The sequence below is a fragment of the Anoplopoma fimbria genome, chromosome 9 (assembly GCF_027596085.1).
Source record: "Anoplopoma fimbria isolate UVic2021 breed Golden Eagle Sablefish chromosome 9, Afim_UVic_2022, whole genome shotgun sequence".
NCBI lineage: Eukaryota > Metazoa > Chordata > Actinopteri > Perciformes > Anoplopomatidae > Anoplopoma > Anoplopoma fimbria.
Window position 1 is genome coordinate 25080472 of NC_072457.1, and position 24138 is coordinate 25104609.

The following is a 24138-nucleotide window of genomic DNA, read 5'->3' on the forward strand; positions in this document are numbered from 1 at the left end:
ACAAGTCAACAAAGAGGAGGAAGAAGCTGTTTTTTTCTTTACTTTTTGAAATGGAGGGGATACAAGGTGAGGGGGGGGAGAACAGAAATGGATTCAGGTTAGATATTCTGAAAACATTCCTTTGTCAAGTGAAGGCAGGAGGTGAATGTTCGGTTGGTTATCTCTGTGGCAGAGAGTAATGTTTACACTCCTTATACTAAGTAACACAGCGGTCAATAGTGTTCAGGCAGGTGTGTGTGTGTGTGTGTGTGTGTGTGTGTGTGTGTGTGTGTGTGTGTGTGTGTGTGTGTGTGTGTGTGTGTGTGTGTGTGTGTGTGTGTGTGTGTGTGTGTGTGTGTGGGTGAGCATGTGATAAAGACAAACAGTGAGAGTGTGAGCTAATGCATTTGAGAGAGAGAGCGAGAGAGGACATAAAAAAAATAGACAAATAAAATGTCGTATCCTCAGGTCAAAGGTCAAATGTGTGAGTCACATGGTGGAAACCAGGAAACAGTGAAGTTGTTTCAATCCAGAGGCTTCCCTTCGTCTTTACAGTAGAGCAGGAACAAAGCTTTTTTTCTAGACTTCAGTGAACTGACTAATCAACGATGATAAGAAACAAGGTGGAACATGTGTAAGTACAGACTTCAAATACTCCTCTCATTTACGACACTCTGCCCTTGACTCTGTTACTAGCAGCTGTTTGTCATTGTGGTGATGTTACACAGAGTTTAGGGTTAACCAACCTAATTGTAGCTGTTTTTGAATCAAGACAGAGCAACATTAAAAGCTGAACCTGAGCTCTTTGATTCATTATTAACTCAAATGAGGAGGTTTTCATGATTTATGACCTTTCTGATTAGTTAGTTTTTCTGTTTAGTTTCTTTTTGTTACCTTCTGTTCCATCCTGCTTTGTGTCCCTACAGATCAGATCATTTTAAATCAAATAACTATGTTTCAACCTGTTTCTCCAGGGTTGGAACGGTTGTGGACTGTCAGAATGGAATCTCTATGGAGCTCTTCCTTCATGTTTCACTCGTACCGGCAGTAAGTTGTCCTTATATTTCACCTGTAATATTAATATTCAATAACTTTCTTTGTTTATGGTCACTTTCCTTGAACAATCTCTAAAACATGATCGTGTCATGAGCCAAGAATAACAGCCCTGTTTCAGCTTTTGTGTTTTTCAGATAGTTCAGTTTGTTTTTAAATGGTTTTACTTGGTTTAAGAGGAAGGGATTTTTTTCAACCAGAAACACTGGAAAATTCAAAATCAAATTGAATTTGAGACGCATGATATTCACAGAATATACTGGGGATACGTTTTTTTTAGAGGGTGTCTTGGCATACTAAAAAAAGAAAACACACAATACAACAAAGAACTGAAACACAACACAGCCAGTGCACACTAAATCTACATAACACAATGTAGTGGCTGATACTGCTTCCTCAAACATAAACTCATTTCCACCTTCACACAGTTGCAGCCATGCAAACTAAGGACTTTTTCCAGTAAGTTTTGCTTATGCATTGACTTTTTGTCTTCCAGGTGTTGATTGTGGGGGTGCTCTCGTTCCTCCAGAAGAGAGCCCAGAGACTGGCTATTGACCACAAATTGCCCTTCCTGGGGAGACGTTTTGGTATTGTGGTGTAAGTCAACAGCAGCAGCAACAATTGTCAAGAGAAAAAAAGATAACAGCTGAAGTATTTCAAATTCAGTACTGCGATTGTTCTAGGAAACAGTCTGAATATAGATTATGCTACTTTAAGAAACTACATCTTTAAGCTTTTCTTTGTGCTTCTGATATCCCTGCGTCCCAGGCCTTTGGACACTATTGGCAGCCTCAGTAATCGTTGGTCCTATGGGTTTGCATTTGGTGCCGTGTCCTCCAGCGTCCTGCTGCTCTTCTCTGAAAGTTTCATCCCCTTCACCGTCCCGGACTGGGCCAGAGGTACGCCCACAGGTTCTGTATTCACACCTTTTTATCCTGCAGATACAGAAAATAAGACCGACCTGTTTCCTTATTATTCCCCTCAGCCATAGTGTATCTGGTTGGAGCGTTAGAGGTGGGCATGGTCTACTTTCCTTTCTTTGCCTGTCTGTCCACACCTTTCAGAGGGGCCGGGGCAGTGCTGGGAATACTCTACTCTCTGTCCTGGTAAATGACTTGAAATGTTGATTAGTTCAGCAAGGGGGTTCTTTCAGTAGCGTATGTCTTTTGCACAACATTATAAAAGCATGCAACAAAAATGGAAACAAATATATGATGGTTACTTCACACAAACTAAAAAACAAAAACTTCCAAAATATATAATAGAGGTCAGGCTTTATGGACAGATGAATGGGTTGATTTGGGTATGATCACAGTTTAATAGGCTTAAAAAATAAATCACATGTCTCGATGCTTGTTTTTTAAGGATCATCGTTACAGTCTGGGATACATTCACCTGTCCTGATGGCAAGGTAGGTGAGTATTTAAACTAACGTTAAAGCTACTGTCAATGTGCCTGATGCTGTGTGGTTTCAAACAAGGAACCAGCCTCGTCCTAAACCTAAATAAATGAGTCTCTGCTTAACATCCAGTTATGTAGAGTTCCCCGTTAAGTTTTATTGTCATGAAAAAAATCAATGAATGACTCTTTTTTTTTTATGGTTTTAAAGATTCTTGGTAAATACCAGAAGTTGATTGTTCAGTGGCCCTGCATCCTCTCCCTCATCTTCCTCTTGGGACGATATCTCTACATGCTGGTGAAAGCAGTTCGAATACATCTGCAAGGGGAACAGGAGGTCAGCATGTATGAACTCATTGAAGTGATTCTTGCTGTGTGTTTTCCCTTTAAGTGAAATCCAATTATGAAGAAAATCATATCAACCGTTCTGTTGCATTATATTCTCTGTCCCTGTCGGGTCTGCACTGAATATATATATATAATCTGAATCTGAATTTTCCAAAATATGAACTGTGTGTGACTGTTAACATGCTGAATCTGCTGCCAGGATCCTGACGAGCTGATAGGGCAACATCAGGTGCAGCATGTTAAGAGACTGCTGAGGAAAACACCTCCAGACAGGTAGAACAAACACTCATGCACATGTGCACCAATGCTGCTTTCAAGTGTCACTTGTACACCTGGGGATTTTCATTTATGTTGCTTGTAAAGGGATCCAATATGTCTGAATTTTTTAACCACTTTCCCTTAAAAGAGAGCAATTAAGTGTTAACATTTCCAAAAGCACAACATAACATAGATTTCTCTTTTACTACATTGAAGTCACCAACTTTGTATTTATCTATAAATCTATAAAAATATTTGCAAAAACTATTGTCAGTTTAAACTATTAGACCAGTATGTGTCAAATGTTTTGTGTTCATTCAGTTCAATGTACTGACTTCAAGTCCGTTCTGGTGTGTTCAGGTGCTGCTGGTAGATTTCAGCATCAGCTTCTCTAACTGCATTGATACCTTGATTAATGTCATGCAACACAATAGCGATCCCTATTGTAACCAAATTCAAAGTACCAGAATTCAGCATTTGCAGACATCAACATACAGTGATATACACACACACACACACACACACACACACACACACACACACACACACACACACACACACACACACACACACACACACACACACACACACACAGTGGTTATGACCCTCCTTTGTGTGTTGCAGTAAACCTGTCAGCTGGTTCTGGAGCAAGATATATGAGTCGGACCCTTACTTCAAGTTCCCCAACAGGATCATCGGCACCGCTATTATCTCCCTAATAGGCCTATATACGGTAAAGCAATACAAAAATCAAACATACATACACTTTGCTTTGGAAACCTGAAACACACAACACCTTAACTTTGCATCTGGAGGTACTAATATGTCTTTTTGTCATTTCTCTAGATGACCCTGGCAGACTACAGTCTCAGTAATGTGGCTTTTGACAAAGTAGAGAGTTGGAAGGATACACTTAAACAGCTGGTTACGTATTGTAACCAGACTGAAGCTCTGGGACCAATGATACCAGAGCTGGAGGAGTTCATCTACGTGGCCAGGAGTGAGTTGGTCTGCTCCACACTCATAGTTTTGTGTGATGAATGCTTCATTCATGTGTATGGCAAGACACGTTTGGGAGCATTTACACCAAACTTCCCCAGCTTCCTTGACTCTGGACATTCTGATAAGAAAAAAACTTCTAAACTGATACACCAAGCCCAAGTGAAATGTTGTTATTTGTGTTATTCCAGAGTCCTGGCTAGCTACCACCATCTTTGCTAGTCTCAACTCTGTAGCCTACTGCTTCCATGTCTTGGCATGTTACAGGTAAGAGACATAAGCATATCTGACATGTACAAAATGTATTGGAATTTTATGATAAATGTCCTAAAAACACAAACAAAAATAATGTTATAATGGGAAGTTAGATGAAATTTCCAACCAGTTATTACAACAAAAAAAAACATAGATGACTGACATGTACTGTCGCCATAGAAAACACTTGAAGAGGCTGTGGAAAGGGCAGAAGGGTTTTCTTCCTGAGAAGTTTCACAACCCTCGCTCTGCTGCCAGCGTAGTAAGTAAGACACACATGCATGCACGCACACACACACACACACACACACACACACACACACACACACACACACACACACACACACACACACACACACACACACACACACACACACACGCAGCAGATGGCAGATGACTCTAGGGCAAATCAGATTTCAGCTTGGCACTAAATGCTTGAAACCAGCATTCACAAGTGTGACATTGGCCCCGGTTTAACTGTTTCCAGGTCATGATGTGCGTGTCAATGTAGATGATCTGCTAATTTTTAATATTCCAATGTGTGAGCATGCCTTTGGGGGGTTTCAAATATGCAGAGCATGTGTAAATGTTTGGCCTCTTAATTTAATGCATTAAAAACACGTTTTCTCTTTCAATTTTTTCACAGGCTTCCATTGCAAGATACTCTGGTTGGCAAATAGCGTTTACATTGTGGGGTAAGCCGTCCATCTCCTGAAATACATGAAGAACTGAAGAGAGAAGGAAGGGAAGTAACGTGGAGATGTAGGCAGTAACTTACTTTTCAGTGACTTGGCTCTTCTGTATTTTCTCTTCAGGCTACCTGATTGTCCACTTTGTCCACTTCCTGTTTGCTCTGGGGTTTGTCTATGTGCTGGTTCTTCCTATACAGCATGGAAAAGGACTGAGCATGCTCAAGAGCGTGGGGCTTATAGTGTAAGGCTTCTTGTCCTGTCGTTGTGCATATATGATGGCATATGAATGGCCAGTTAGATTGGATTTTTTTTTCTTCCTGTGTCTCCTCAGTCTGACCATCAGTCTGGTCATCGCCCTGGTGATTCTCCAGATCGTTCTGGTTCAGATCTTCTTCCTTCAGGAAAAAATGTCTCCTACTGATAAAAACAAACCTCTGGCTCTCAATAACCGGTGGGTATATTTCAATTTGGATATCTCAAAAGTGTGGACTACCATCAGTCTCACTAAAACCCAGGTTCTCCGTTTGCCAGCCAACACTGACTGTTAAAACAAGAAGTGCTGGTGCTACAGAGGTAGTTTTACATTATTAGCTGTGGATTGTTTGATGACAAAATGTGATGGTGGTTCACCTTCCTAATTACTCATTGGTGTAAAGTAGCTTCATTGACTTACTGTTACTAGAAAATACATAATATTTCGTTTCACACATGGATGGATTACTGAGCAGGCCTAGGGTTCCAAATTGTCAGGGGCCCCACTGGCCTTCAACTATAAAATATCACTGGAAAAAGACGCTTACCAACCTGAAAGAGACTCAAAATGACCTCAAAGAACATGTAAGGACGAAAAGTACATCCAAAATAACTCCCAAAATGGGAAAAAACACAACCACAAAGAAACACAAATCAACAACAAAAAGAGGCTAAACAACTATCAAGTGTGTCCCACTTCAAGAGGTGGTGGGGCCTTTTCCATCGTCTCATAAGCTGCCCATGTTTTTACTGAGTGGAAAATCCCCTTAGTATAAAAATGTGATATAATTCAAAGTGATGTGAAATCACAGTTTATCTTCCTCCTCTGCAGGAAGGCGTTCCACTGCTTCAACTACTTCTTCTTTTTCTACAACGTGGTGATGGGGATCAGCAACTGCATATTGAGGTTGCTGTGCAGCATTGTGGTGGGAACGTGGCTGGTGTCCCGCATAGACCGGAGCATTATGCAGAGAGGATATGAAAACATGGATGCCGGTAAGATGAACTTCGACCCAGACGTGTGTGAGACAGAAGGGAAATATTGGTTTAAGCTGTTTAAGAAGTTGTCTTCATATTTACCAGCATAAAATGTCGCAAGCCTGTATTTCTTTATATAAATACTATGATGGAAGATAAGAGACGAAATGTGATTTATCATTCTTATTATTTGAAGGTGGTGTGGCCCATTAGAGTCATATTATAGATTTAAGAATTTCATTCAGCCATAAATATAATTTTCTTCCAGGAGGTGGTAGCATTTCACAAAGCATCAAAGGATGTTTTCCCTCAGTTGTGCATCCTCCTTCAAAAACATGATAAAATACTGTACAGTGTGTGCTATGTCTTGTATTTGTGTGTGGCTCTAACAGTATTTTTTTGCATGTCCCAGGCTACAGTACTTGGATCGGGATGATCTTTGCTGACCACTATCATAACAATCCAGTCATGGTGTGTTTCTGCCAGCTGCTGGTCTCCAACTCGCTGGAGAAACACAATGTGTCTGCATACTCCACATTCAACAACATGCCCTCTGGTCAGTAGTGTGTGTGTGTGTGTGTGTGTGTGTGTGTGTGTGTGTGTGTGTGTGTGTGTGTGTGTGTGTGTGTGTGTGTGTGTGTGTGTGTGTGTGTGTGTGTGTGTGTGTGTGTGTGTGTGTGTGTGTGTGTGTGCTTCTAGCTCTTACATGAACAACCATCCACTAAATAACTATTGCTTCCATCTGTCTGCTGACTGATATTCACAAAATAGTATCTGCTTTTGAATTATCTGTCAAAATGCATTTTATTTCTTTAATGCAGTTTTGTTTGATCCTGCAAAGATGTATATGTTTTATCAGAGTATGATTGATGTTTTTATTTTTATTATTAGTGCATTTTTTCCAATAATTATTATTTTTAATTATTTTTAATTCTTTATTATTATTTTTAACTTTTAACTTTTTTGACAGAATTCCCTGTGAACAGCCGGGCTAGGAGGCGTTGGATGTTGTTTTATACCTTATCAAGGAACCCTCATCTGATCCTGCTCAGGAAGCACCACCTCTCTTCATCTTCATCATCATCTCCCCACCCAGACACAGAGGTGCAGGCTCGCGTCATGGCCTATAAAACACAGAGCCACCTAGCAGAGTCAAAGTCCCCACCAGAGATCATAGTCACACCAGCACCAGACTGTTAAGGAAACATTTCCCTAGATTGTCATCATGTTAAAGAAAATATATATACAGTACCAGTGAAAAGTTTGGACACACCTTCTCATTCAACTACTTTGAAGAATGTAAAATATAAAACATATTCTGGTTTGTTGAGCATTTGTTTGTTTACCACATAATTCCATATGTGTTCCTTCATAGTTTGGATGTCTTCAATATTAATCTACAATGTAGAAAACAATAAAAATAAAGAAAAACCATTGAATGTGAAGGTGTCCAAACTTTTGACTGGTACTGTATATATCGGTTGTTATCCAAAAAGTGGTTCTCCTAGTTGAGGAAGGATTACTGTGGTGTAAAATTGTCAAATTAAGACACATTTTTATGTAAGTAATTTACTCGTGTTGGATGTGACTTAAATAAAATATAAGAACCATTGACATTTAAACTACCTATGTGCTGAACTACAGCTGGCCATTTTCCCATCTAATAATGTTTATTTAATTAAAATAATGTGATTTACACATTCCACGTTTGTGTTATTAAATGTAACTGCATGTCAGTGTGAACATAGCTGCTATGTACAGCCATTAGTCATTTGGTGGCAAACTTCTGCTTTGTATTTGTAACTTGTAAATATGGAATTGCTGCACAAATAAATGCTTTAAATTGGACAAATAAATAAATAATAGTAAAAGCTGATTGGCGTGTTTGACTGAGAACTAATAATAATAACTTTATTTATATAGCACCTTTTAAAAACAAGGTTTACAAAGTGCTTTGACAGACCAGCCAGCAAGACAGTGCATAAGAAACAAAATGAAATAACAAGTGACAATCAAATAAATAAATAAAATAATGAAATAAATAAAATAATAAAATAAATAAAAAATAAAATAAAAAAATGAAATAAATAAAATAAATAAAAAATGAAATAAATAAAATAATGAAATTAATGAAATAAATAAAAAAAAAATAAAAACAAAAAATAAAATAAATAAAATAAAAAAATAAATAAAATAAAAATAAATAAAATAATGAAATAAATAAAATAATGAAATAAATAAAATAATAAATAAATAAAATAATGAAATAAATAAAATAATAAAATAAATAAAATAATGAAATAAATAAAATCAAGTGATAATGGTAAAATATAGTAAACAAATATAAGATAAAATAGGTGCAGTCCCGGTGGGCCTAACTGCGAATGCTATAATTTCCGGCAGCACTTAAAAGCCGCACATGTCGCACCGTGAGAGACGCGCTCAGACGAACGCACGTGAGGTGAACGTGAAGCTACATTCGGATTAAAAGGCCAACCGACCGACGGTGACCGTTTGAACTTGTGGGCGGAAACGTGCGCCGGTGCGACACTGACGACACCACGGCAGGTTGTACCGTTGAGCTAGTGAACAGCACAGGTAAGTTAACGTGGAACCACACGTGTGTCCGTCTCAATAGTTGGGCTAACGTAATTGCACATTTGGGCCGGTTTGTCAACGGTCAAATGAGGGCTGCAAACGAACGGCTAACGTTAGCCGTTAGCCGCAACGCCCTCAACGTCCATCCCGAGGCCATTCCAACGGCCAACTCAACGTCACACATCCGTTGACGGACCAGACCCGCTGTTACCATGGAGATTAGAGTCTTACATTACAGTCATTTAGGAACTCCCAACGGTGACGATGGAACTCCGCAACGCAGACACGCATCTGTGCCACGTGGCTGTGTACACACACTCAGTCACGTGGTTCTCCTCTCATACGACCTACATTCCTCAGTTTGGTGCTTTAAAAACTTAAATATAGGCCTCTCATACGACCTACATTCCTGTTTGGTGCTTTAAAAACTTAAATATAGGCTAAACAACTTAAATCTAGGCTAAAAACTTAAATCTAGGCTTAAAAATCTTAAATATAGGCTAAAAAAACTTAAATCTAGGCTAAACAATTTAAATCTAGGCTAAAAACTTAAATATAGGCTAAAAAACTTAAATCTAGGCAAAACAACTTAAATCTAGGCTAAACAATTTAAATCTAGGCAAAATGACTTAAATCTAGGCTAAACAACTTAAATCTAGGCTAAACAACTTAAATCTAGGCTAAAAAACTTAAATCTAGGCTAAACAACTTAAATCTAGGCTAAAAAACTTCAATCTAGGCTAAAAAACTTAAATCTAGGCTAAACAACTTAAATCTAGGCTAAAAAACTTAAATCTAGGCTAAAAAAACTTAAATCTAGGCTAAAAACTTGAAACCCAACTGTGTTTTCTTGATGAATGTCTGCTTTTGCAAATACAGTAATGAAGAATGTTTAGTGTACTGTCAACAAATGTTTTGCATGAATCAAGCAGGGTTTGGATTAAAATCCCACATTTAAAAAAAAAAAAAAAAAAAAAAAAGAAATTGGTGAGAAAATGAGGTGGAACCCCAAATCCTGAGTCTCTCCCGCCAAACTCCATGGTTGAAAATGTTTTCTAACTCCACTGATTTGTATGCCTGTTGTTTTTAACCAGGATGTCAGACAGCGAATCCATCAAGAAGATGTTGCGGTCTGTGCTTCAGTCCAGCAAGGCCGGAGTGTCCATTAACACCCTCCAGTCAGAGTACCGGTCACTGTGCGGAGAGAGCATCCCGCTGAAGGCGCTGGGCCACTCGAAACTGGAGGACTACCTCAGGAGCATCCCCTCTGTGGTCCGCCTGGAGTACCGCACGGGTGAGGTGAGAGCTGTTTCTTTTTTAATTTACCCATCTATAAGACCCTTTTTTTTACCTGGTTGTTCATTTGGATCCTCACACTGATACTCAGCTAGTATCAGCAAGAAAACTGAGAATCTCCATTAAAAGTTGTTGTAGTTCATCACATTTTCTATGTCATATGTCATATGCCGTATGCGTTACCTTGTGAATTAATAACAATACAAGGAATCTGCTCTGTAGATAAAATGCTTTGCCGCAGTGTGTAAAGAGACGGCTCACATTGCTGAGCTGGTGGCCAAGCAGAAGAGCGCCAAGAAATCCGGTCGCTCACAAGTCGTCAACTGCAGAATGAGATTCAAACCTTCAAACCCATACCTGCTCAACGGTAGGAGACGCTTGTTGCTCGGTTATTATGTCAGGTCTCTGTCATTGCAAAGATTTGTTTGTTTTTTATGAAAACAAGGGTTGAGAGGTGCAGACATTAACCTCTAACCCCTCTCTGTGTCCCACCTCCTTCTTTCACCCTTCTTCACCTATTTTCTAACTTTCCATGAATTTAGTGAGACCAAGGTCTTCTCTCCGCCAACCTTCAACTTTTGGTGCCTTTAACTGTCCAGCAAACCGTTCTAGGTCTCATGGCGGCTACAGAGGCTTCAGCGCCTCAGGAGACTACAGGTAAAAAAAATATGTTTATTTACCTGTATGTAACATCAGTTTGTGAAAACCCAAGTGGTGTTTGCTTTCTGTAATTGACATTATCTGTCACTCGTGCTTGTAAGAATATAATGGGATTTATACTTCAGTCTGTTCATCATGTTAAGTGAATATCAAAACGAATAACCCAGAGTTTTTGATTGTATTCTCTCCAAACAACAGGCAGTCGGACCAGAGGTTAGGCTTTGTCACCCCTGTCGAGCACAGACAACCGGCTCCTCAACCGGCTGAAAAACAGAGTTTCATGCCTGTCAGGTGAACACACACTTGCAGCTCTGTTAAATCCTGGTTCTTGGTTTAGTATTCATTTCAGGTACTTATTCATTTTCTTTCTAAGTAGATAAGTAAAAAAAGCTAGCGTTCTAATACCACTTTGTAATAGTACATAATGCTAATATAGTGCTCAGTGCAACTATTTAAAAAATATTGGTGGTATAGTAAAAAACTGTCCATAGTTGATTCTCAAAATATAGACCATATATTGACCTGTATTAGCATATTATTGTATCAAGAACTGCAGCAGGTATTGAATCACAGTTTTACGCTGTGAAAAGCTCAATATGCTCAAGTGATTGCTATGTTGCCAACAGGAAAGAGAAGAACTTGGCAAACTGTCAGAGGCCCAGAGGTATGTGGGACCTTCTTGGTGTGTATCCTTATCAATGTCACAACATTTAATTGATTCCCTTTAAATAAAATCAGCTTTATTAGATATTTTATAGAACACGTGATTTAGGGTATAATGTACATCTTGTTTCATATGTCAATGTTTTTCACCTTTTGAGAATTGTTATGTTGGTTAGCCACAGGCTACATAGGGTACACTTTTAACATATATGTACCCCTGTTAATACTGAGAATCTGGCAACACACCTCTGGTCCAATATTTGTCTTGCATAACACAGCAGCACAATTCATACATGGCCTAAAGACAATCTTTTTTATTTTTTATTTTTTTTTCAGGTGCTAAATTCCAAATTCAGAGCATATCTATGATAAAACACAGGATAGATTTTTCTCCTCCATATTTTCATAGCAAATAGTAGTTTGCTGCCATATTAATGCTCTGAATTTGTCTCTGTTTGACAATAAAGCCAACATACCATTGCAGTGGAGGGGTTTGACAACTGGCGGATCACACAGTCATAATGAACAAAGTATCAGAAATGAAGTGTGCTTTGTGCAGCTGATAGTGATCAATAACAAACAAAAATAATCTATTCTGACCCTGTTAGTAGTCCAGCTGATCCACTTACTTGTAATATATCAACATTGGGCAACACTGCCTAAACAAAAAATAGATTATGCTAATGAGACTATCAATCTGTTGCACTCTGTTTACTGATATCAGCACTCGTTAACCTTTCCTTCTTCTTTTGTAGAATCTTTCACAGAGAAGCCTCCTGAACAAGTCTCCAGACTCAGCCAATCCCAGGTACAACATTTTCTTTCTCTCTGCTTTAGGGATGCCCCTCGAAACCCGGTTCTAAACGGGAGTCGGTTCTAAATTAGTAAAATCCAGAGTATTGATAATGTCTTGAGTTACCGATTCTGCTATTGGTACTTTTAAGTTACAGAAGTTACTGCCTTTGCTCGAGAGGCAGACTACTGCTTTACTCTGACACACACACACACACACACACACACACACACACACACACACACACACACACACACACACACACACACACACACACACACACACACACTGACTCCGGCTCTGTACAGCGTGTAACACACATCATGGCAGAGAGAACAAAAAGGCCGAAAGAGTGGCTACATTTTACTCCAGTAGATGCTGATAACTCTCGTCAGTAATACCAGCAATTAACAAAACATTTGGCGAACACGCAGAACATAAATCTGCAGAAATGCTCTGTTTTTGACTGTTTGACAAGCAGCCATCCTCCGTTGCCGGTAACGATAGAGATGCCATACGGAGTTTGCTAGTGAGAATGGTTTAATAAAAGAAAAGCTAATAGCTTAGCTAATTGTTTTAGCTGCAAATGTATTTTAAAGATTTTGGAACTTCTTTTAATGCTTCTCAAGAAAGACTTTGAGAACATACAAGAAAAATACAGCAATGTTGATTATTTATTTTGTTTCTTAATTTTTTTTTTTTTTTTTCTCACAAAATAATTAAAAAGAACGAAATGAAAGTATCGATGTGGAACCAAACCGATAAGCTGTATCGATAAAGTACTAGTAATGATAAAGTCCCATCAATACTCATCCCTGCTGTGCTTACTGTGTCTCATTTTACCCGAAATGACCTGACAGCTTACATTTGAGTTGCAGCATTTCATCACCTCTTTTAACGGTTTAGTTATTTGATATCTGTGTTTTATTGTATTTTTTTATTTTTATTTGAAAAGCACAGGGGACATGCTTATAGTGATCAATCATGTGACATCTCCCCAAGCAGGCTTTTCTGTATGACGTGGAGCTGGTGCAGAGCAGAATAACTCAGCTCCTGAAGAAATACTACAGTGGGTTGTGGATGTCCAAACTATCAGGGGTCCACAGTGAAATGTTCAACCAAAAGCTCCACCCTCAGGTGCTGATTGATCTGGAAGAGTGGACGCACATCGCTATGGTTAGTCAGTAGATATTTATACCCCCAATCAATTTGATATGCACAACCAACTCTGCTCCCAGCAGACCACATGACACATGACAATAAAAACACTGTGCAATAATAGTTTAAATAGTTTTTTTTTTTCTGTCTGTAAATATTATATTTCAGTTATTGTGTTTTTCTACTGTTTTTATTGCTTATTTATAATACTTGTCTTTTTTTATTTTTCATTTTTTTATTCTTATCTTGTCTTTCTTTACTATGTCTCTTGTGTGCACTTTACTCTATGCTGCTGTAAGCCTGCAAATGTCCCCGCTGCGGGACTAATAAAGGATTATCTTATCTTACCTGAGTCATATGTTTGAGGCTTATACAAACTTGCACATCTGGGATTTGGGGAGGAATTGTCTAACATTCAAATACACAAGATGATAAAGTTAGACGTTTGGTTTTAAATAGATAAACTGTTTTACAAATACAATTGGCGGTTCCATCAGAAGTATTTTATAAATATCTGTACCCAACCTTATGTACCAAGGTATTGATAGTTCAAATCCCTTTCCTTCTTGTTCCATCTCTTCCTCGTCTGGACTTCACAGGTGGAGCAACCTTCCAGCACCAACCGAGCTGACCGCCTAATCTACCCTCCTCTGCCTCCTAAGCCTAGTATTGCTCCAAGAAGAAGAAGCGCCACCATCATGCCTCCAACATCACCAACTGATTCAATAACTATCCCCAAACCCATTTCTTCACGTCCCTCAACACCTGACCAGCCTTCCAACCCCTCCCCTCCTTTTCCGGTCCCTAAACCTAGACTTTTCCCCCCAAAACCCTTGGCTAAGCCCACTTTCATTTTTCCTCCACAACCTGTGGCAGCCTCTTCCAGCAAACTGTTGAATTCAGTCACGTTACGCAGCCCTGCCCACAACCCAGCTCTTGCTCCGCAGCTTCCCTCCAGTGTTAGTCTTGCAGTCAATGCCAGTGGTGATTGTAAACAAAACCAGAAGTTACCTACGACTTCACTCAACCACAACCAAAACAGTCCGACCTTAGCATCTACCTGGTCTGGCCCTGCATCAGCCAGCCCTCCTCCATCGGCTTCCTCCCTCCAACCTGGCCCTGAAATGTTACCGCTTTTGAAGGTCTCCTTCTCACCAGCCTCTGATTCTGTCCCTGGTCCTCCCTCGAAATCCTCCGCTGTTGTTGTGTCAGCTGAGGTGCGTCAGAGAATAACGGAGCTTCTGTCTAAGTACAGTCAAGGTCTGTGGGCCCATGCGTTGCCCAAACTCTTCATGGACACGTATAAAACGCCGTTCCCCGAACATGTACTAGACAACTTATCTCTTTTGCTGGATATATTCACTGTGGAGTACCCCATCCCGCATGACAAGAAGAAGGTAAGTGAATGAGACGGCGTATACCAGCGTTAACACAATGTACCAGTTAAGTCCTTAAGAGTAGAATGAAGTTACCTTATCCTGGAAGCCAAGCAGCAATGTCCAGTGCTGAGAAATGAAGCCAACGCAGAAGTGCCAAAAACAGCAGTTCCTTAAATGGCCACTTGATACTGGCGAGTCAATCCTCATAGACCCCCATGTTAAAATAACATACTTTTGCCCAAAGTTTTGTTCTTAGTTCTATAGTTTAACTGTTAATGAAAACTGGACAGGTGGTTAATTTATTTTATAACTCACTTGTTTTAAAATACTTTAAGGCTTTAAGTTGAGGTTAATTGCTCAGCTCCACCTCTTTGCCCATTTTTAGAGTTGGAGTAGGTAGTTGGCTGTGTCACGTGAATCTTGATAAATTGTAATAACTTATCACTTGCCAGATTGATTCGTGTGGATTGAATTGAAACTAATTTCTATTAATGTTTTTGTCGTTGATGTATTTGCTGTGGTCAGGCCATCCTGTATAACTCCAGTAGAGCTGACATGGAAGCCACACAAGGCCATGAAAGTCAGCAGTGCAGAAGCCATCCCCTTCCCTCTGGTCTGGAGGTCCTGGGTCCTGTGGTGCCCCCCTGTCTGGTTCTTCCCTCAGAGCAGTACCCCTCTGTTCTGATTACTGATGCCAAGAGCAGCACTGCTGTTACTATAAGGTGAGACGCACATTATCTAGCCAACATTAATGTAATCAATTGTTACTGAAACTAAAAACAGCAGGTTAAACATAGTCACACACAACAGAAGAGTGGTTCAGCTGCCAATGAAACAACCTTTTAGAATAATTTAAATCGTTACATCTTTTTCTTATTTCTCTACTGTGATCTGCAAGCACCAGGTACTTTTTGAAATGTATTCAAAAATGCAGCAGACTGCAGTTACAGGTTCTGACCTGAAGATCTTAGTGAATAATGTACCCTCTAATATTAACATGGATAAAGTTATATACAGCTCTTTCTGCCTCCTTAGTATTTGTACACAACTAACGACACCATCAGGATGTGCAGAAAGAAATGTAGCGTCTCAAACAGCCTAACCTTCTATTTTACGATAACCAAACAACAAAATATGAGATACCACATGTTTGCTTTTGTTTATGCAACACCCAGATTTTTTGAAGACTACCCTGCACAGATTGAGTAAAGTTTGTGTCTCTGTTCAGGTATGTAGGTGAGAACTACTCCAACGCCCAGGAGGCCATGGAGGAGGCCATGCACTCTTTCTACAGCCAAAGCTCCGCCCACCATCCTCTATCTAAGCCTGTTGTTGGTCAGCTGGTAGCAGTCAGAGGGGAGGATGGAGAGGAGTTGGCAAGAGCTCAAGTCGTGCATGTCATGGTCCCCAACAAGGTCAAGGTAACTCATTCAGTTTGTTAGCTGTCAAGTTATTTTTATCTGTCAAGAGGTTGAACTCCTTTTTTAGCACTTTAGCTATGTACTCTGTTCAGAAATGTTCACACAGCTTGTGGCAATTTTCAGTTTGTTGGACGAAGACAGTCGGTAGCTGCAGGATGGGTGGGTGTTTCTGTAGTAAAGGAGCTTCTGTCTGTTTGCCAGGTATACTATGTGGACTATGGCTTCTCTGTGGAAACCAGTGGGACTAATCTGCTGGAGCTACACCAGGACTTCCTCCCTCTGCCCTTCCAGGCTATCAGTGTTAGACTTGCAGGTACATAGAGGAAAATAAATGACTAAGACTCGCTTTTGTGTAAGTGATGGAGATGAAAGCAAACGGATGTCACAACAGAATGGCCGAAACGTTTTATGTTGGCCAGTAGCCCTCCTTCCTCTGCTTCCCATCCTCCTTAATGTTTCTTTCTCCCAGGTCTAGAGGCTTTCAGCTCCCATCCTTTGGTGATGTCTTCTTTGGAAAGGTTGGCAGTCGGAAAGATCCTGCTGATGGAGACATTAGAGTCGTGTCAACAGAATGAGACGCCTGTTGCGGTGCTCTACGACACTTCGCAGGATGACGACATCAACATCAACTCCGTCTGCCTGAAGGCTCTTCAGGACGTGACCATGAGCAACCCTCTCACTGTAACTACAAATCTAGTGTGATGCACAAGACCAACGACAAGCCCTCTCTAACAATAGCAGTTTGTGCATTTATTTGACAAATGTGCATGAGTAATACGATCAGATGGCAGCAAAGAGGCAGTTTCTCATATTTTTGATTTCCTTTGACATCTTCTCAACTCGACCAGTGGGTGGTGCTGTTGAGGCCTTAAAACCTCATATTAGTCTGTCTGTGTTATGGGAATCAAGAATTGTATAGGGGTCCCAGTTGGCTCATTCTGTTGAAATTAAAACCAGCAGCTGGTCAGCCACGATTGTAAGGTCCTCACTGTCATCAATCCTCCCTGCCTTATCTAACAATAGTCTTTCTGTTGCCTGTAGGTTAACGCTACCTATCAGGATGTGTGTGTCACCAATGTGTGTGCAGATGGTATCGTCTACTGCCAGCTGCCCTGCAGAGGAACCGCAAGACTCAGCAAGTTACTGGAAGAAACGGAGAGTTTCTTCATCTCCCAGGTTAACGAGACCTCCGTTTGCCTTTGCACTTAATCGTCTTGTAGAGCATTTCATGTCGTACAGTGATGGCATATAGAATATCAGCAGTACAGTTTTCAGGTGTCTGTTCAGTTGGCTGCTTCATCTCATGTTTGAATTACCACATTTAAGATGCGATAGGAAAAGGGGGAGCGATGACTTTATCCAAATATTTAAAGCAAGCGTAAACCCACACTGAATCACAAACGCAATACTGATATACAATACTTTGAAACCTTTTGAGCACTTTGCAACCTTTTGATGGCTGAAGATCAATCATATAAAGTCAGACATGCCTCATAAAAGTCTAAGCAATTTCCCTGATTCCTAATGCCAAAAGCCATATTTATTCCTTCATTGGCTGCTGATGTGATGCAGTATCAGCTTCAAAATTCTTCTTGAAAACACTTCATGGTTAGGCTCCCAATTCCATTTAGTTTAAGCTCATAAGGTGGTGTGATGTTTCAGCTTTTGCCACTTCACAAATGCAGTGTGACCCACAGCTGCTTTGTTTTCACCTACAACTCCAGAAGTAGTCTCAGGAAAGATAGACGGTCTTAAAAATAGTGTATTTTGTAATTCTACCTACCAGATGACTTCTGAGTCCCTGGTGTCCAGACCCTTCAGTGGCAAGTTCTGTCTAGCCCGCAACAAAGGAATGTGGGCCAGAGTGGAGGTAAGAACAGAATAATTTAAATTTATTTACTTGAAAGCCTTATATTATTTTGGACATTGAAAGTATTGGTATATTGCACTATTGACTTCACAGTTTGAGGTCTTATTTCCATGTCCCCCACTCACAAGTTGTTGCTCTTCTTCTCAGATCACCAACATCTACGGAAACAGAGTGATTGAGATCCTCTTCATTGACTTGGGTGTCCCAGCAACTGTAGAGGTCACTGACCTGCGAGAGATCCCCCCTCTGTTCCTCAAAAACTTCACCATCATCCCACCGCTGGTCAGTTGTTTCTGTGTGCGTGTTTGGTGTGTGCCTGTGCCTGTTACAAAATAAATCATTGAGCTTGTAAAGATTTTTGGACAAAGAAATCAGATTGGCTGTGTGGGACACCGTATAAAACTGAGGCTTTTTATGAGGATTTTACGATACACTTGAATTTGCTGTTTAGTTAAACATGTCTGTCATTGGCTTGTATATCAACAAAATTTTTTTCCAAAGATGCTAATGTGGTTGTTTGTAGAACACGTAACGTTTTTTGGTGAATCTCTTCAGGCCATCAAATGTCGCCTGGCTGACGTCACAGTTCCAGAGGGAGACTGGAGCCCAGAGGCCGTTCTGTGGGTGAAGGAGGCTCTCCTGGGCTCTGAAGACTGTAAAATGAAGGTAACATAAAGTTTAACACGTATCTGAGAGGAACAGTCACCAGTCTCGATTGTTTACAGCACCTCGTATGCTGGAACAGTAGATTTGCAGCATGCATATGCAGCTGAACAATCTGCTCCAACTGTGTGGTGCCAACATGGACCATAAACCTAAGGAATCCATGCCACGAAGAATTCAAGAATTCCGGCTGTGTGTGGGGAAAAGCATTACTCCGTATGAGAAAGGAGTACCTAATAAAGTTGCCAGTTTATTTTATGTCTATTATAAAGTCTCGACTGCTTGAAGCACAACAACAGTGTGCGATGTAGCAGAAGTGGTGTTGATATTTCAAATATAAACACTGCAAATCAAACTTACAAGTAAGGCCTTGTTGGAGAACAGTGCAAAACAATAACGGGCACTTCAAGGTCTAACTTTGTAAATGCATTCTTTGTTTTTTCTCCCTTTGTTCCCTCATTTTAGGTCTTGAAATTAGACCAGCACAAAGGGGACCAGCTGGTCTATATGCACCTCTTCATTGGTGCTGACAGCCAGGAGCTGGACAAGAGCATCAACCATCAGCTGGCCCACTCAGAGTTGTGGGAGAAACTCCCAACAGAGAACAACAACAACAGAATCACCTGTAATAACAGCAACGTGGATACAGGTAATACTGCACAATACACAACATAAAACACAAAGTCCTTTCTGGGTGTGGGACGGTTTCCTCTAACAGCCAGTGTTTGTACGCATGTACATGTCTGGTCAAACTTGTTAACTATTTGTTCCTTGGATTTTGTGTTGAAGCACAGTGACTGAGGTTAAACTGCTGACTAAGCTTTACATACCTGTGTTTTCCAAATTAAAAGGTCTCAGTGCTCTAGTAGAGAAGTTGACTCTGAGCAGCCCGGTCCCAAACCTCATCACCAAATCCTCAACCGGACCTCTTCAAGGTGCAGACGTCCCATCTGCTCCAGATATGACTACCAAGCCACTTCCCCTGCCTCCCCCGATGGAGCTGCCCCAGGTGTGTGGAGATGGACAAACTCTCTGTAGGGGCTCACTTATCATGTGAGGGAAGTAGATGCAAAGTAAACATGCAGTTTTATCTCTCTATCTATCTATCTATCTATCTCTCTTGTAATTTTATAACTCATCATTTGTTTATTTATAGATTGCTATTTAAGAGGAATATTTCTTTATTGTCTGTGGATCAAATCCATTTTTTTGTACCTGGAGGCTGTTAGGTATTAAGGTTTCTGTTGTATAATGTAAGCGAAATATAATATATTCTGACAAAGAGTTTGACTACATACATGGCAGTATACTACTATTCACTTAATGACAGGTATTTTGACTGTGGATTAAATATACCTACAGAAAAAGGAAAAAAATAACCTCACAATGCCTTCAAATATTAGAATAGAAAAAGTATTTCATCAAAGCATTGTGTTTATAAACACTTTATTCTCCTCCCTGTCTTCTTTCAGCCTGGCCAGAATATGGATGTGTTTGTGCCAGTGGCCTGTCACCCTGGTTACTTTGTGGTACAGCCATGGCAGGACCTGCATAAACTGGTGGTGTTGATGGGGGAGATGATCCTCTATTACAACCAGACGATGAAGACCAACTCAGCCCCAGACATCCAGAAAGGACAGCTCTACGCTGCCAAAATAGACAAGAAGTATGTGATCAATGTGTCTGCACCTGATGCAAACCAGACATTTGAGACCTGTTTTGTTCCTTTCTCATGGCCAATATGTCATCATCGAAAATCTTTCTGTTAACTAATTTTGATAAGTGTAGTTTATTTGATTTGGCTTTTCACAGTAGCATTAGGATTGTAACACAAATGTATGCACATGGACCAGAAGCACTGTTTAGTGTTTGTAGCAAAACTTTAATGAACCAAAACTTTAATTAGCAACGCCTGTCCGAAGAAATCTTAAAATGGTAAAAAGATGTGGAGAAAAATAAATACATCCACGAATGCATACACAATGCAATGTGAAATATAGGACAGGTTCTTAACCATAAGTCAGAAGGGATGCATTATAGAAATATCACATTTCAACCTCCTTGGCTCCATTAAATAGATGATCTCATTAGATCTTGGAGCACTTTAGGTTACGGAGTTCATTTGATAGCAGTCTTGGGTTATATGAGGATAAATAAAAACCTGACAAAACAATTTGGAAATGAATGCATTATCTGTGTCCACAACCTGTGTGTCTGTCCACCCGTGTGTCCTCTTCCATCCACCTCACTGTCCCCTGTGTGTGTGAAAGATGATGGGAGATCAGCTGTCTATTTAGATGCTGTCGTCTGATGGTTAATGGCTCTACTGATGCATGTCTCTACCTAGTTGGCACCGAGTGCAGGTGAAGGGGATTCTGGCCAACGGGTTGGTTTCTGTGTTTGAGTTGGACTACGGCAAACATGAGCTGAGTTGGACTACGGCAAACATGAGCTGGTCCGCAGTGCTCTGCTCAGGCCTCTGATAGAGGAATTCAGACAGCTGCCCTTCCAGGCCATCACTGCACAACTTGCAGGTGAGTTAGATCGTAATTCTCTCAGTAGCTTTGCTGATATATCTGTATTAAAGCCCTGTTGTTCTATATGTAATGGGACGTGTAATGACTTTCATTAGATTTAGCTACTTTTAGTTTCAGAATTACATCATAACATTTCAGCCCTGAGATTAAAATTTTGGTTCCGCAATCTTTTTGCACCACACTCAAAGCTTATTATGAAATTTAAATCTTATTAAATTCTCAATTACAAACAAGATGTCATCATTTGATGCAAACAATCACTGGATCCATCTTTGTTGGTTCCATACTAACTCTAAGCTAGTTAGTATGGAACATAACATTTTTAATAGTGAGCTTGTTTTGAGGGGAAATAATGCACATAAAAATAGCTAGCTCACTCACCAAATGTTAGAATCCCCTGCATATGACGTCTAGATACAGCCTGAGCAAATAAAAACCTTGCGTTTCAATTTTTTGCCCCTGAATCCCATAAAAAGTTTTAAATTCCCGTGGAAACTTTCCTCCTGAAATATTGCCTGAATTTTACAACCCCAAGCTGCATCTAACAATTATTTCCTTTGTCAGCCAATCAACTATGGTTAATTGATTCCCACCTTGATAACCCCAGGTGGAGCGGCCTGGTTTATCATTCTGTTTACTAGTACCCTGTTTGTTCTGCAGGTATGACGCAGCACCAGTGGTCAGAGGAGGCCTCCATGTTATTCAGGAACCACGTGGAGGATCGAGCACTGGTAGCCCAGGTGGAAAGCGTGTCGGAGGTGAAAAGTCAGCTGTGGCAATGCAAGTTGACCGTTTACCTGGTGGACACTACGTTCGAGGACAAGGACCTTTGGATTCACAGCATGATGGCGGAGATCAGCGGTGAGCTGTCTTCAGCAGCCTAGGATGTCTTCTCATGCATGTTGGTAAATGAACCAGCAAGCTGACTGTGAGTCTAACGGTTGTTTTCATTTTCTAAAATGGTGAAAGTGCTCAGTGAACTTTGGAAGCCAAACGTCACTTTCTCGGTTCATTTTTAGCATTTCTCCCAACTAAGACATTTAAGAAGACCCCTTTTTTTGCGTCGTAGTCCAAGGTCACGTCAACTTATGATTGGAGATATTTGGTTAAGGAATTCATGATTTTCTGAATTTCAGGACTGTTACATGAGTCTCAGGGACACTATTGAGTGCAGTTGTACTCAAAATGAATGAGAAATATCGACGGAAAACATCCCACGCCATCAAATGTTGCTCTTGCCAGCCTTCATTGTGGAAAAAAACAAACGCACTCTAACTCATGAAAGACTTTTGAGTTAAGTCACCTGTGTTGCATGTTTTGTGTTTGTCTTATTTACCACTTTACTCCCCCATCTAGTTTGTTTTTGGTTTGCTGTGCCTTATGCATGCAATGGTGTGGCTCATTTTGCACTTAATTTTGTGTTTGTGTGTGTATATGTTTTTACATTTATCAAATTTAAATGACTTAACTACATTATTCTACATATGTTATATGTGAAATCTACATTGTTTAAACTTTAATGACATCTTGTTTGATAACACCCCATGTTAATTGGCTGAAAAGAATATGTTGTAATATTTCAATAATATAATGTTTCAACATGAAAAGCTGTTCACAAGGTTTTGTTCAATTAAAACATTTAGCCAAAAGAGGGTGTTCTTTGACTGAAAGCTTTATAAAAAGTATGTGTTCAGAGATGGGCCAGTTTCGGGGCATTGGGAGCTCCGATGTCAGGATGATACGCCAGAAAAATAAAAGAGCTTTTAAGTAAAGTTTGTCTGTCTGGTGAAAAAAAAAAAAAAAAAAAAAGATCTATGAATTTGATCTGAGAAATAAAATAGTTTTAAATTGCCGTAGCTTTCTGTTAAGTAGGAAATATTAAATCTGTATGACCTACAAGTTGTAAATGTGTTTTAAAATATGTCAGAGGAGGCAGCCAACACTTTAAATGCCCTTAAAATATGGTTGATCATTTTAGGTTTGCCGTGCATGTTATGTGACAGACACCTGGCAGATGAGCTACCTCACTTGACAGAGTGAACGTCCTCCTCTTTTAAGCACATTTTAACTTATTTTTGATAGATATTTCCCACCTGGCAGATAACAAAAACTGTAGAGTGTATATCCATAATCGAACACACAGGTAAAGTAGCGGTTTCAGTGTGAACTTAGTTTAGGGCTGAAGAGGAAAAGAACTAGATGTACTTAAGCACTGTGCTTAAGTACAGTTAAAGCTGCTCGTACTTGAGTATTTCCATTTTAACTCTTTTCCTCTTCTTCTGTCCCTATATTTACTTGACAGCTGTTGTTACTGATTACTTTTCATATTAACATTTTACATAAAAACAATCACACATATAACACTATAAGCTAATGAAATGTATGTATGGCTTGTGACCCCTTCCATAAAAGTAGGTCCCCTGTCGTGTTTCAGGTGTCTACTACTTTATATAAAGTATTTGACCAGCTACAACAGCGACTGCTCCTGAGTCAGTATTAACCATCTATTTAAATGTGTTCCAGTTTGTGCTAAGCTAACCTTATGCTGGCTGGAGCCTTTTATTTAAATAAAGGTATAAGACTGGTGTCAATATTTTTGCATGAATATGAACGACAGCTGTACTTAAAGGCCGCAGCCAGCATAAGGTTAGCTTAGCATAAAGGCTGGAATGTGGGAAACGTCTTGCGTGCCTCTGTCAAACAGTAACAAACCCAGCTGAACCTCAAATTAAAACTTTATACTTCTGTTTAAGTTGAACAACTGAAGTGTATATCATTTTAATGGGGGTTAATATTTGTGATGGACTATTTTCTATTATTTTTTGTAACTTCTTGGGAGTCACCGCTGTTTCTGTTTAGTCTTTGTGCTAAGATAAGATGAGGGGATG

The 24138-nt window shown here is 39.9% G+C and overlaps 2 protein-coding genes across 2 annotated transcripts; both read left to right on the top strand.

The window, feature by feature from the left end:
* Window positions 1-489: 489 nt before the first annotated feature.
* Window positions 490-8088, top strand: stra6l (STRA6-like). Its single transcript, XM_054604503.1, has 18 exons — window positions 490-613; window positions 954-1026; window positions 1529-1629; window positions 1801-1931; window positions 2018-2138; window positions 2398-2443; window positions 2642-2767; window positions 2978-3051; window positions 3661-3769; window positions 3883-4036; window positions 4227-4302; window positions 4471-4552; window positions 4937-4985; window positions 5106-5223; window positions 5314-5433; window positions 6067-6230; window positions 6625-6768; window positions 7183-8088. The coding sequence occupies exons 1-18, from the start codon at window positions 588-590 to the stop codon at window positions 7410-7412; spliced, it is 1944 nt and encodes a 647-aa protein (XP_054460478.1). The 5' UTR covers window positions 490-587; the 3' UTR covers window positions 7413-8088.
* A 557-nt stretch (window positions 8089-8645) lies between these two features.
* Window positions 8646-22999, top strand: tdrd7a (tudor domain containing 7 a). Its single transcript, XM_054604045.1, is given in 23 exon segments — window positions 8646-8810; window positions 9905-10109; window positions 10329-10473; window positions 10649-10763; window positions 10965-11057; window positions 11393-11430; window positions 12185-12237; window positions 13225-13398; window positions 13980-14777; window positions 15285-15481; window positions 15988-16180; window positions 16382-16493; window positions 16650-16861; window positions 17222-17356; window positions 17967-18050; window positions 18198-18332; window positions 18606-18716; window positions 19179-19362; window positions 19565-19722; window positions 20186-20379; window positions 21061-21142; window positions 21145-21247; window positions 21911-22999. Coding segments are annotated over 22 exon segments (3744 nt in total). The 5' UTR covers window positions 8646-8810; window position 9905; the 3' UTR covers window positions 22135-22999.
* The last annotated feature ends 1139 nt before the right edge of the window (window positions 23000-24138 follow it).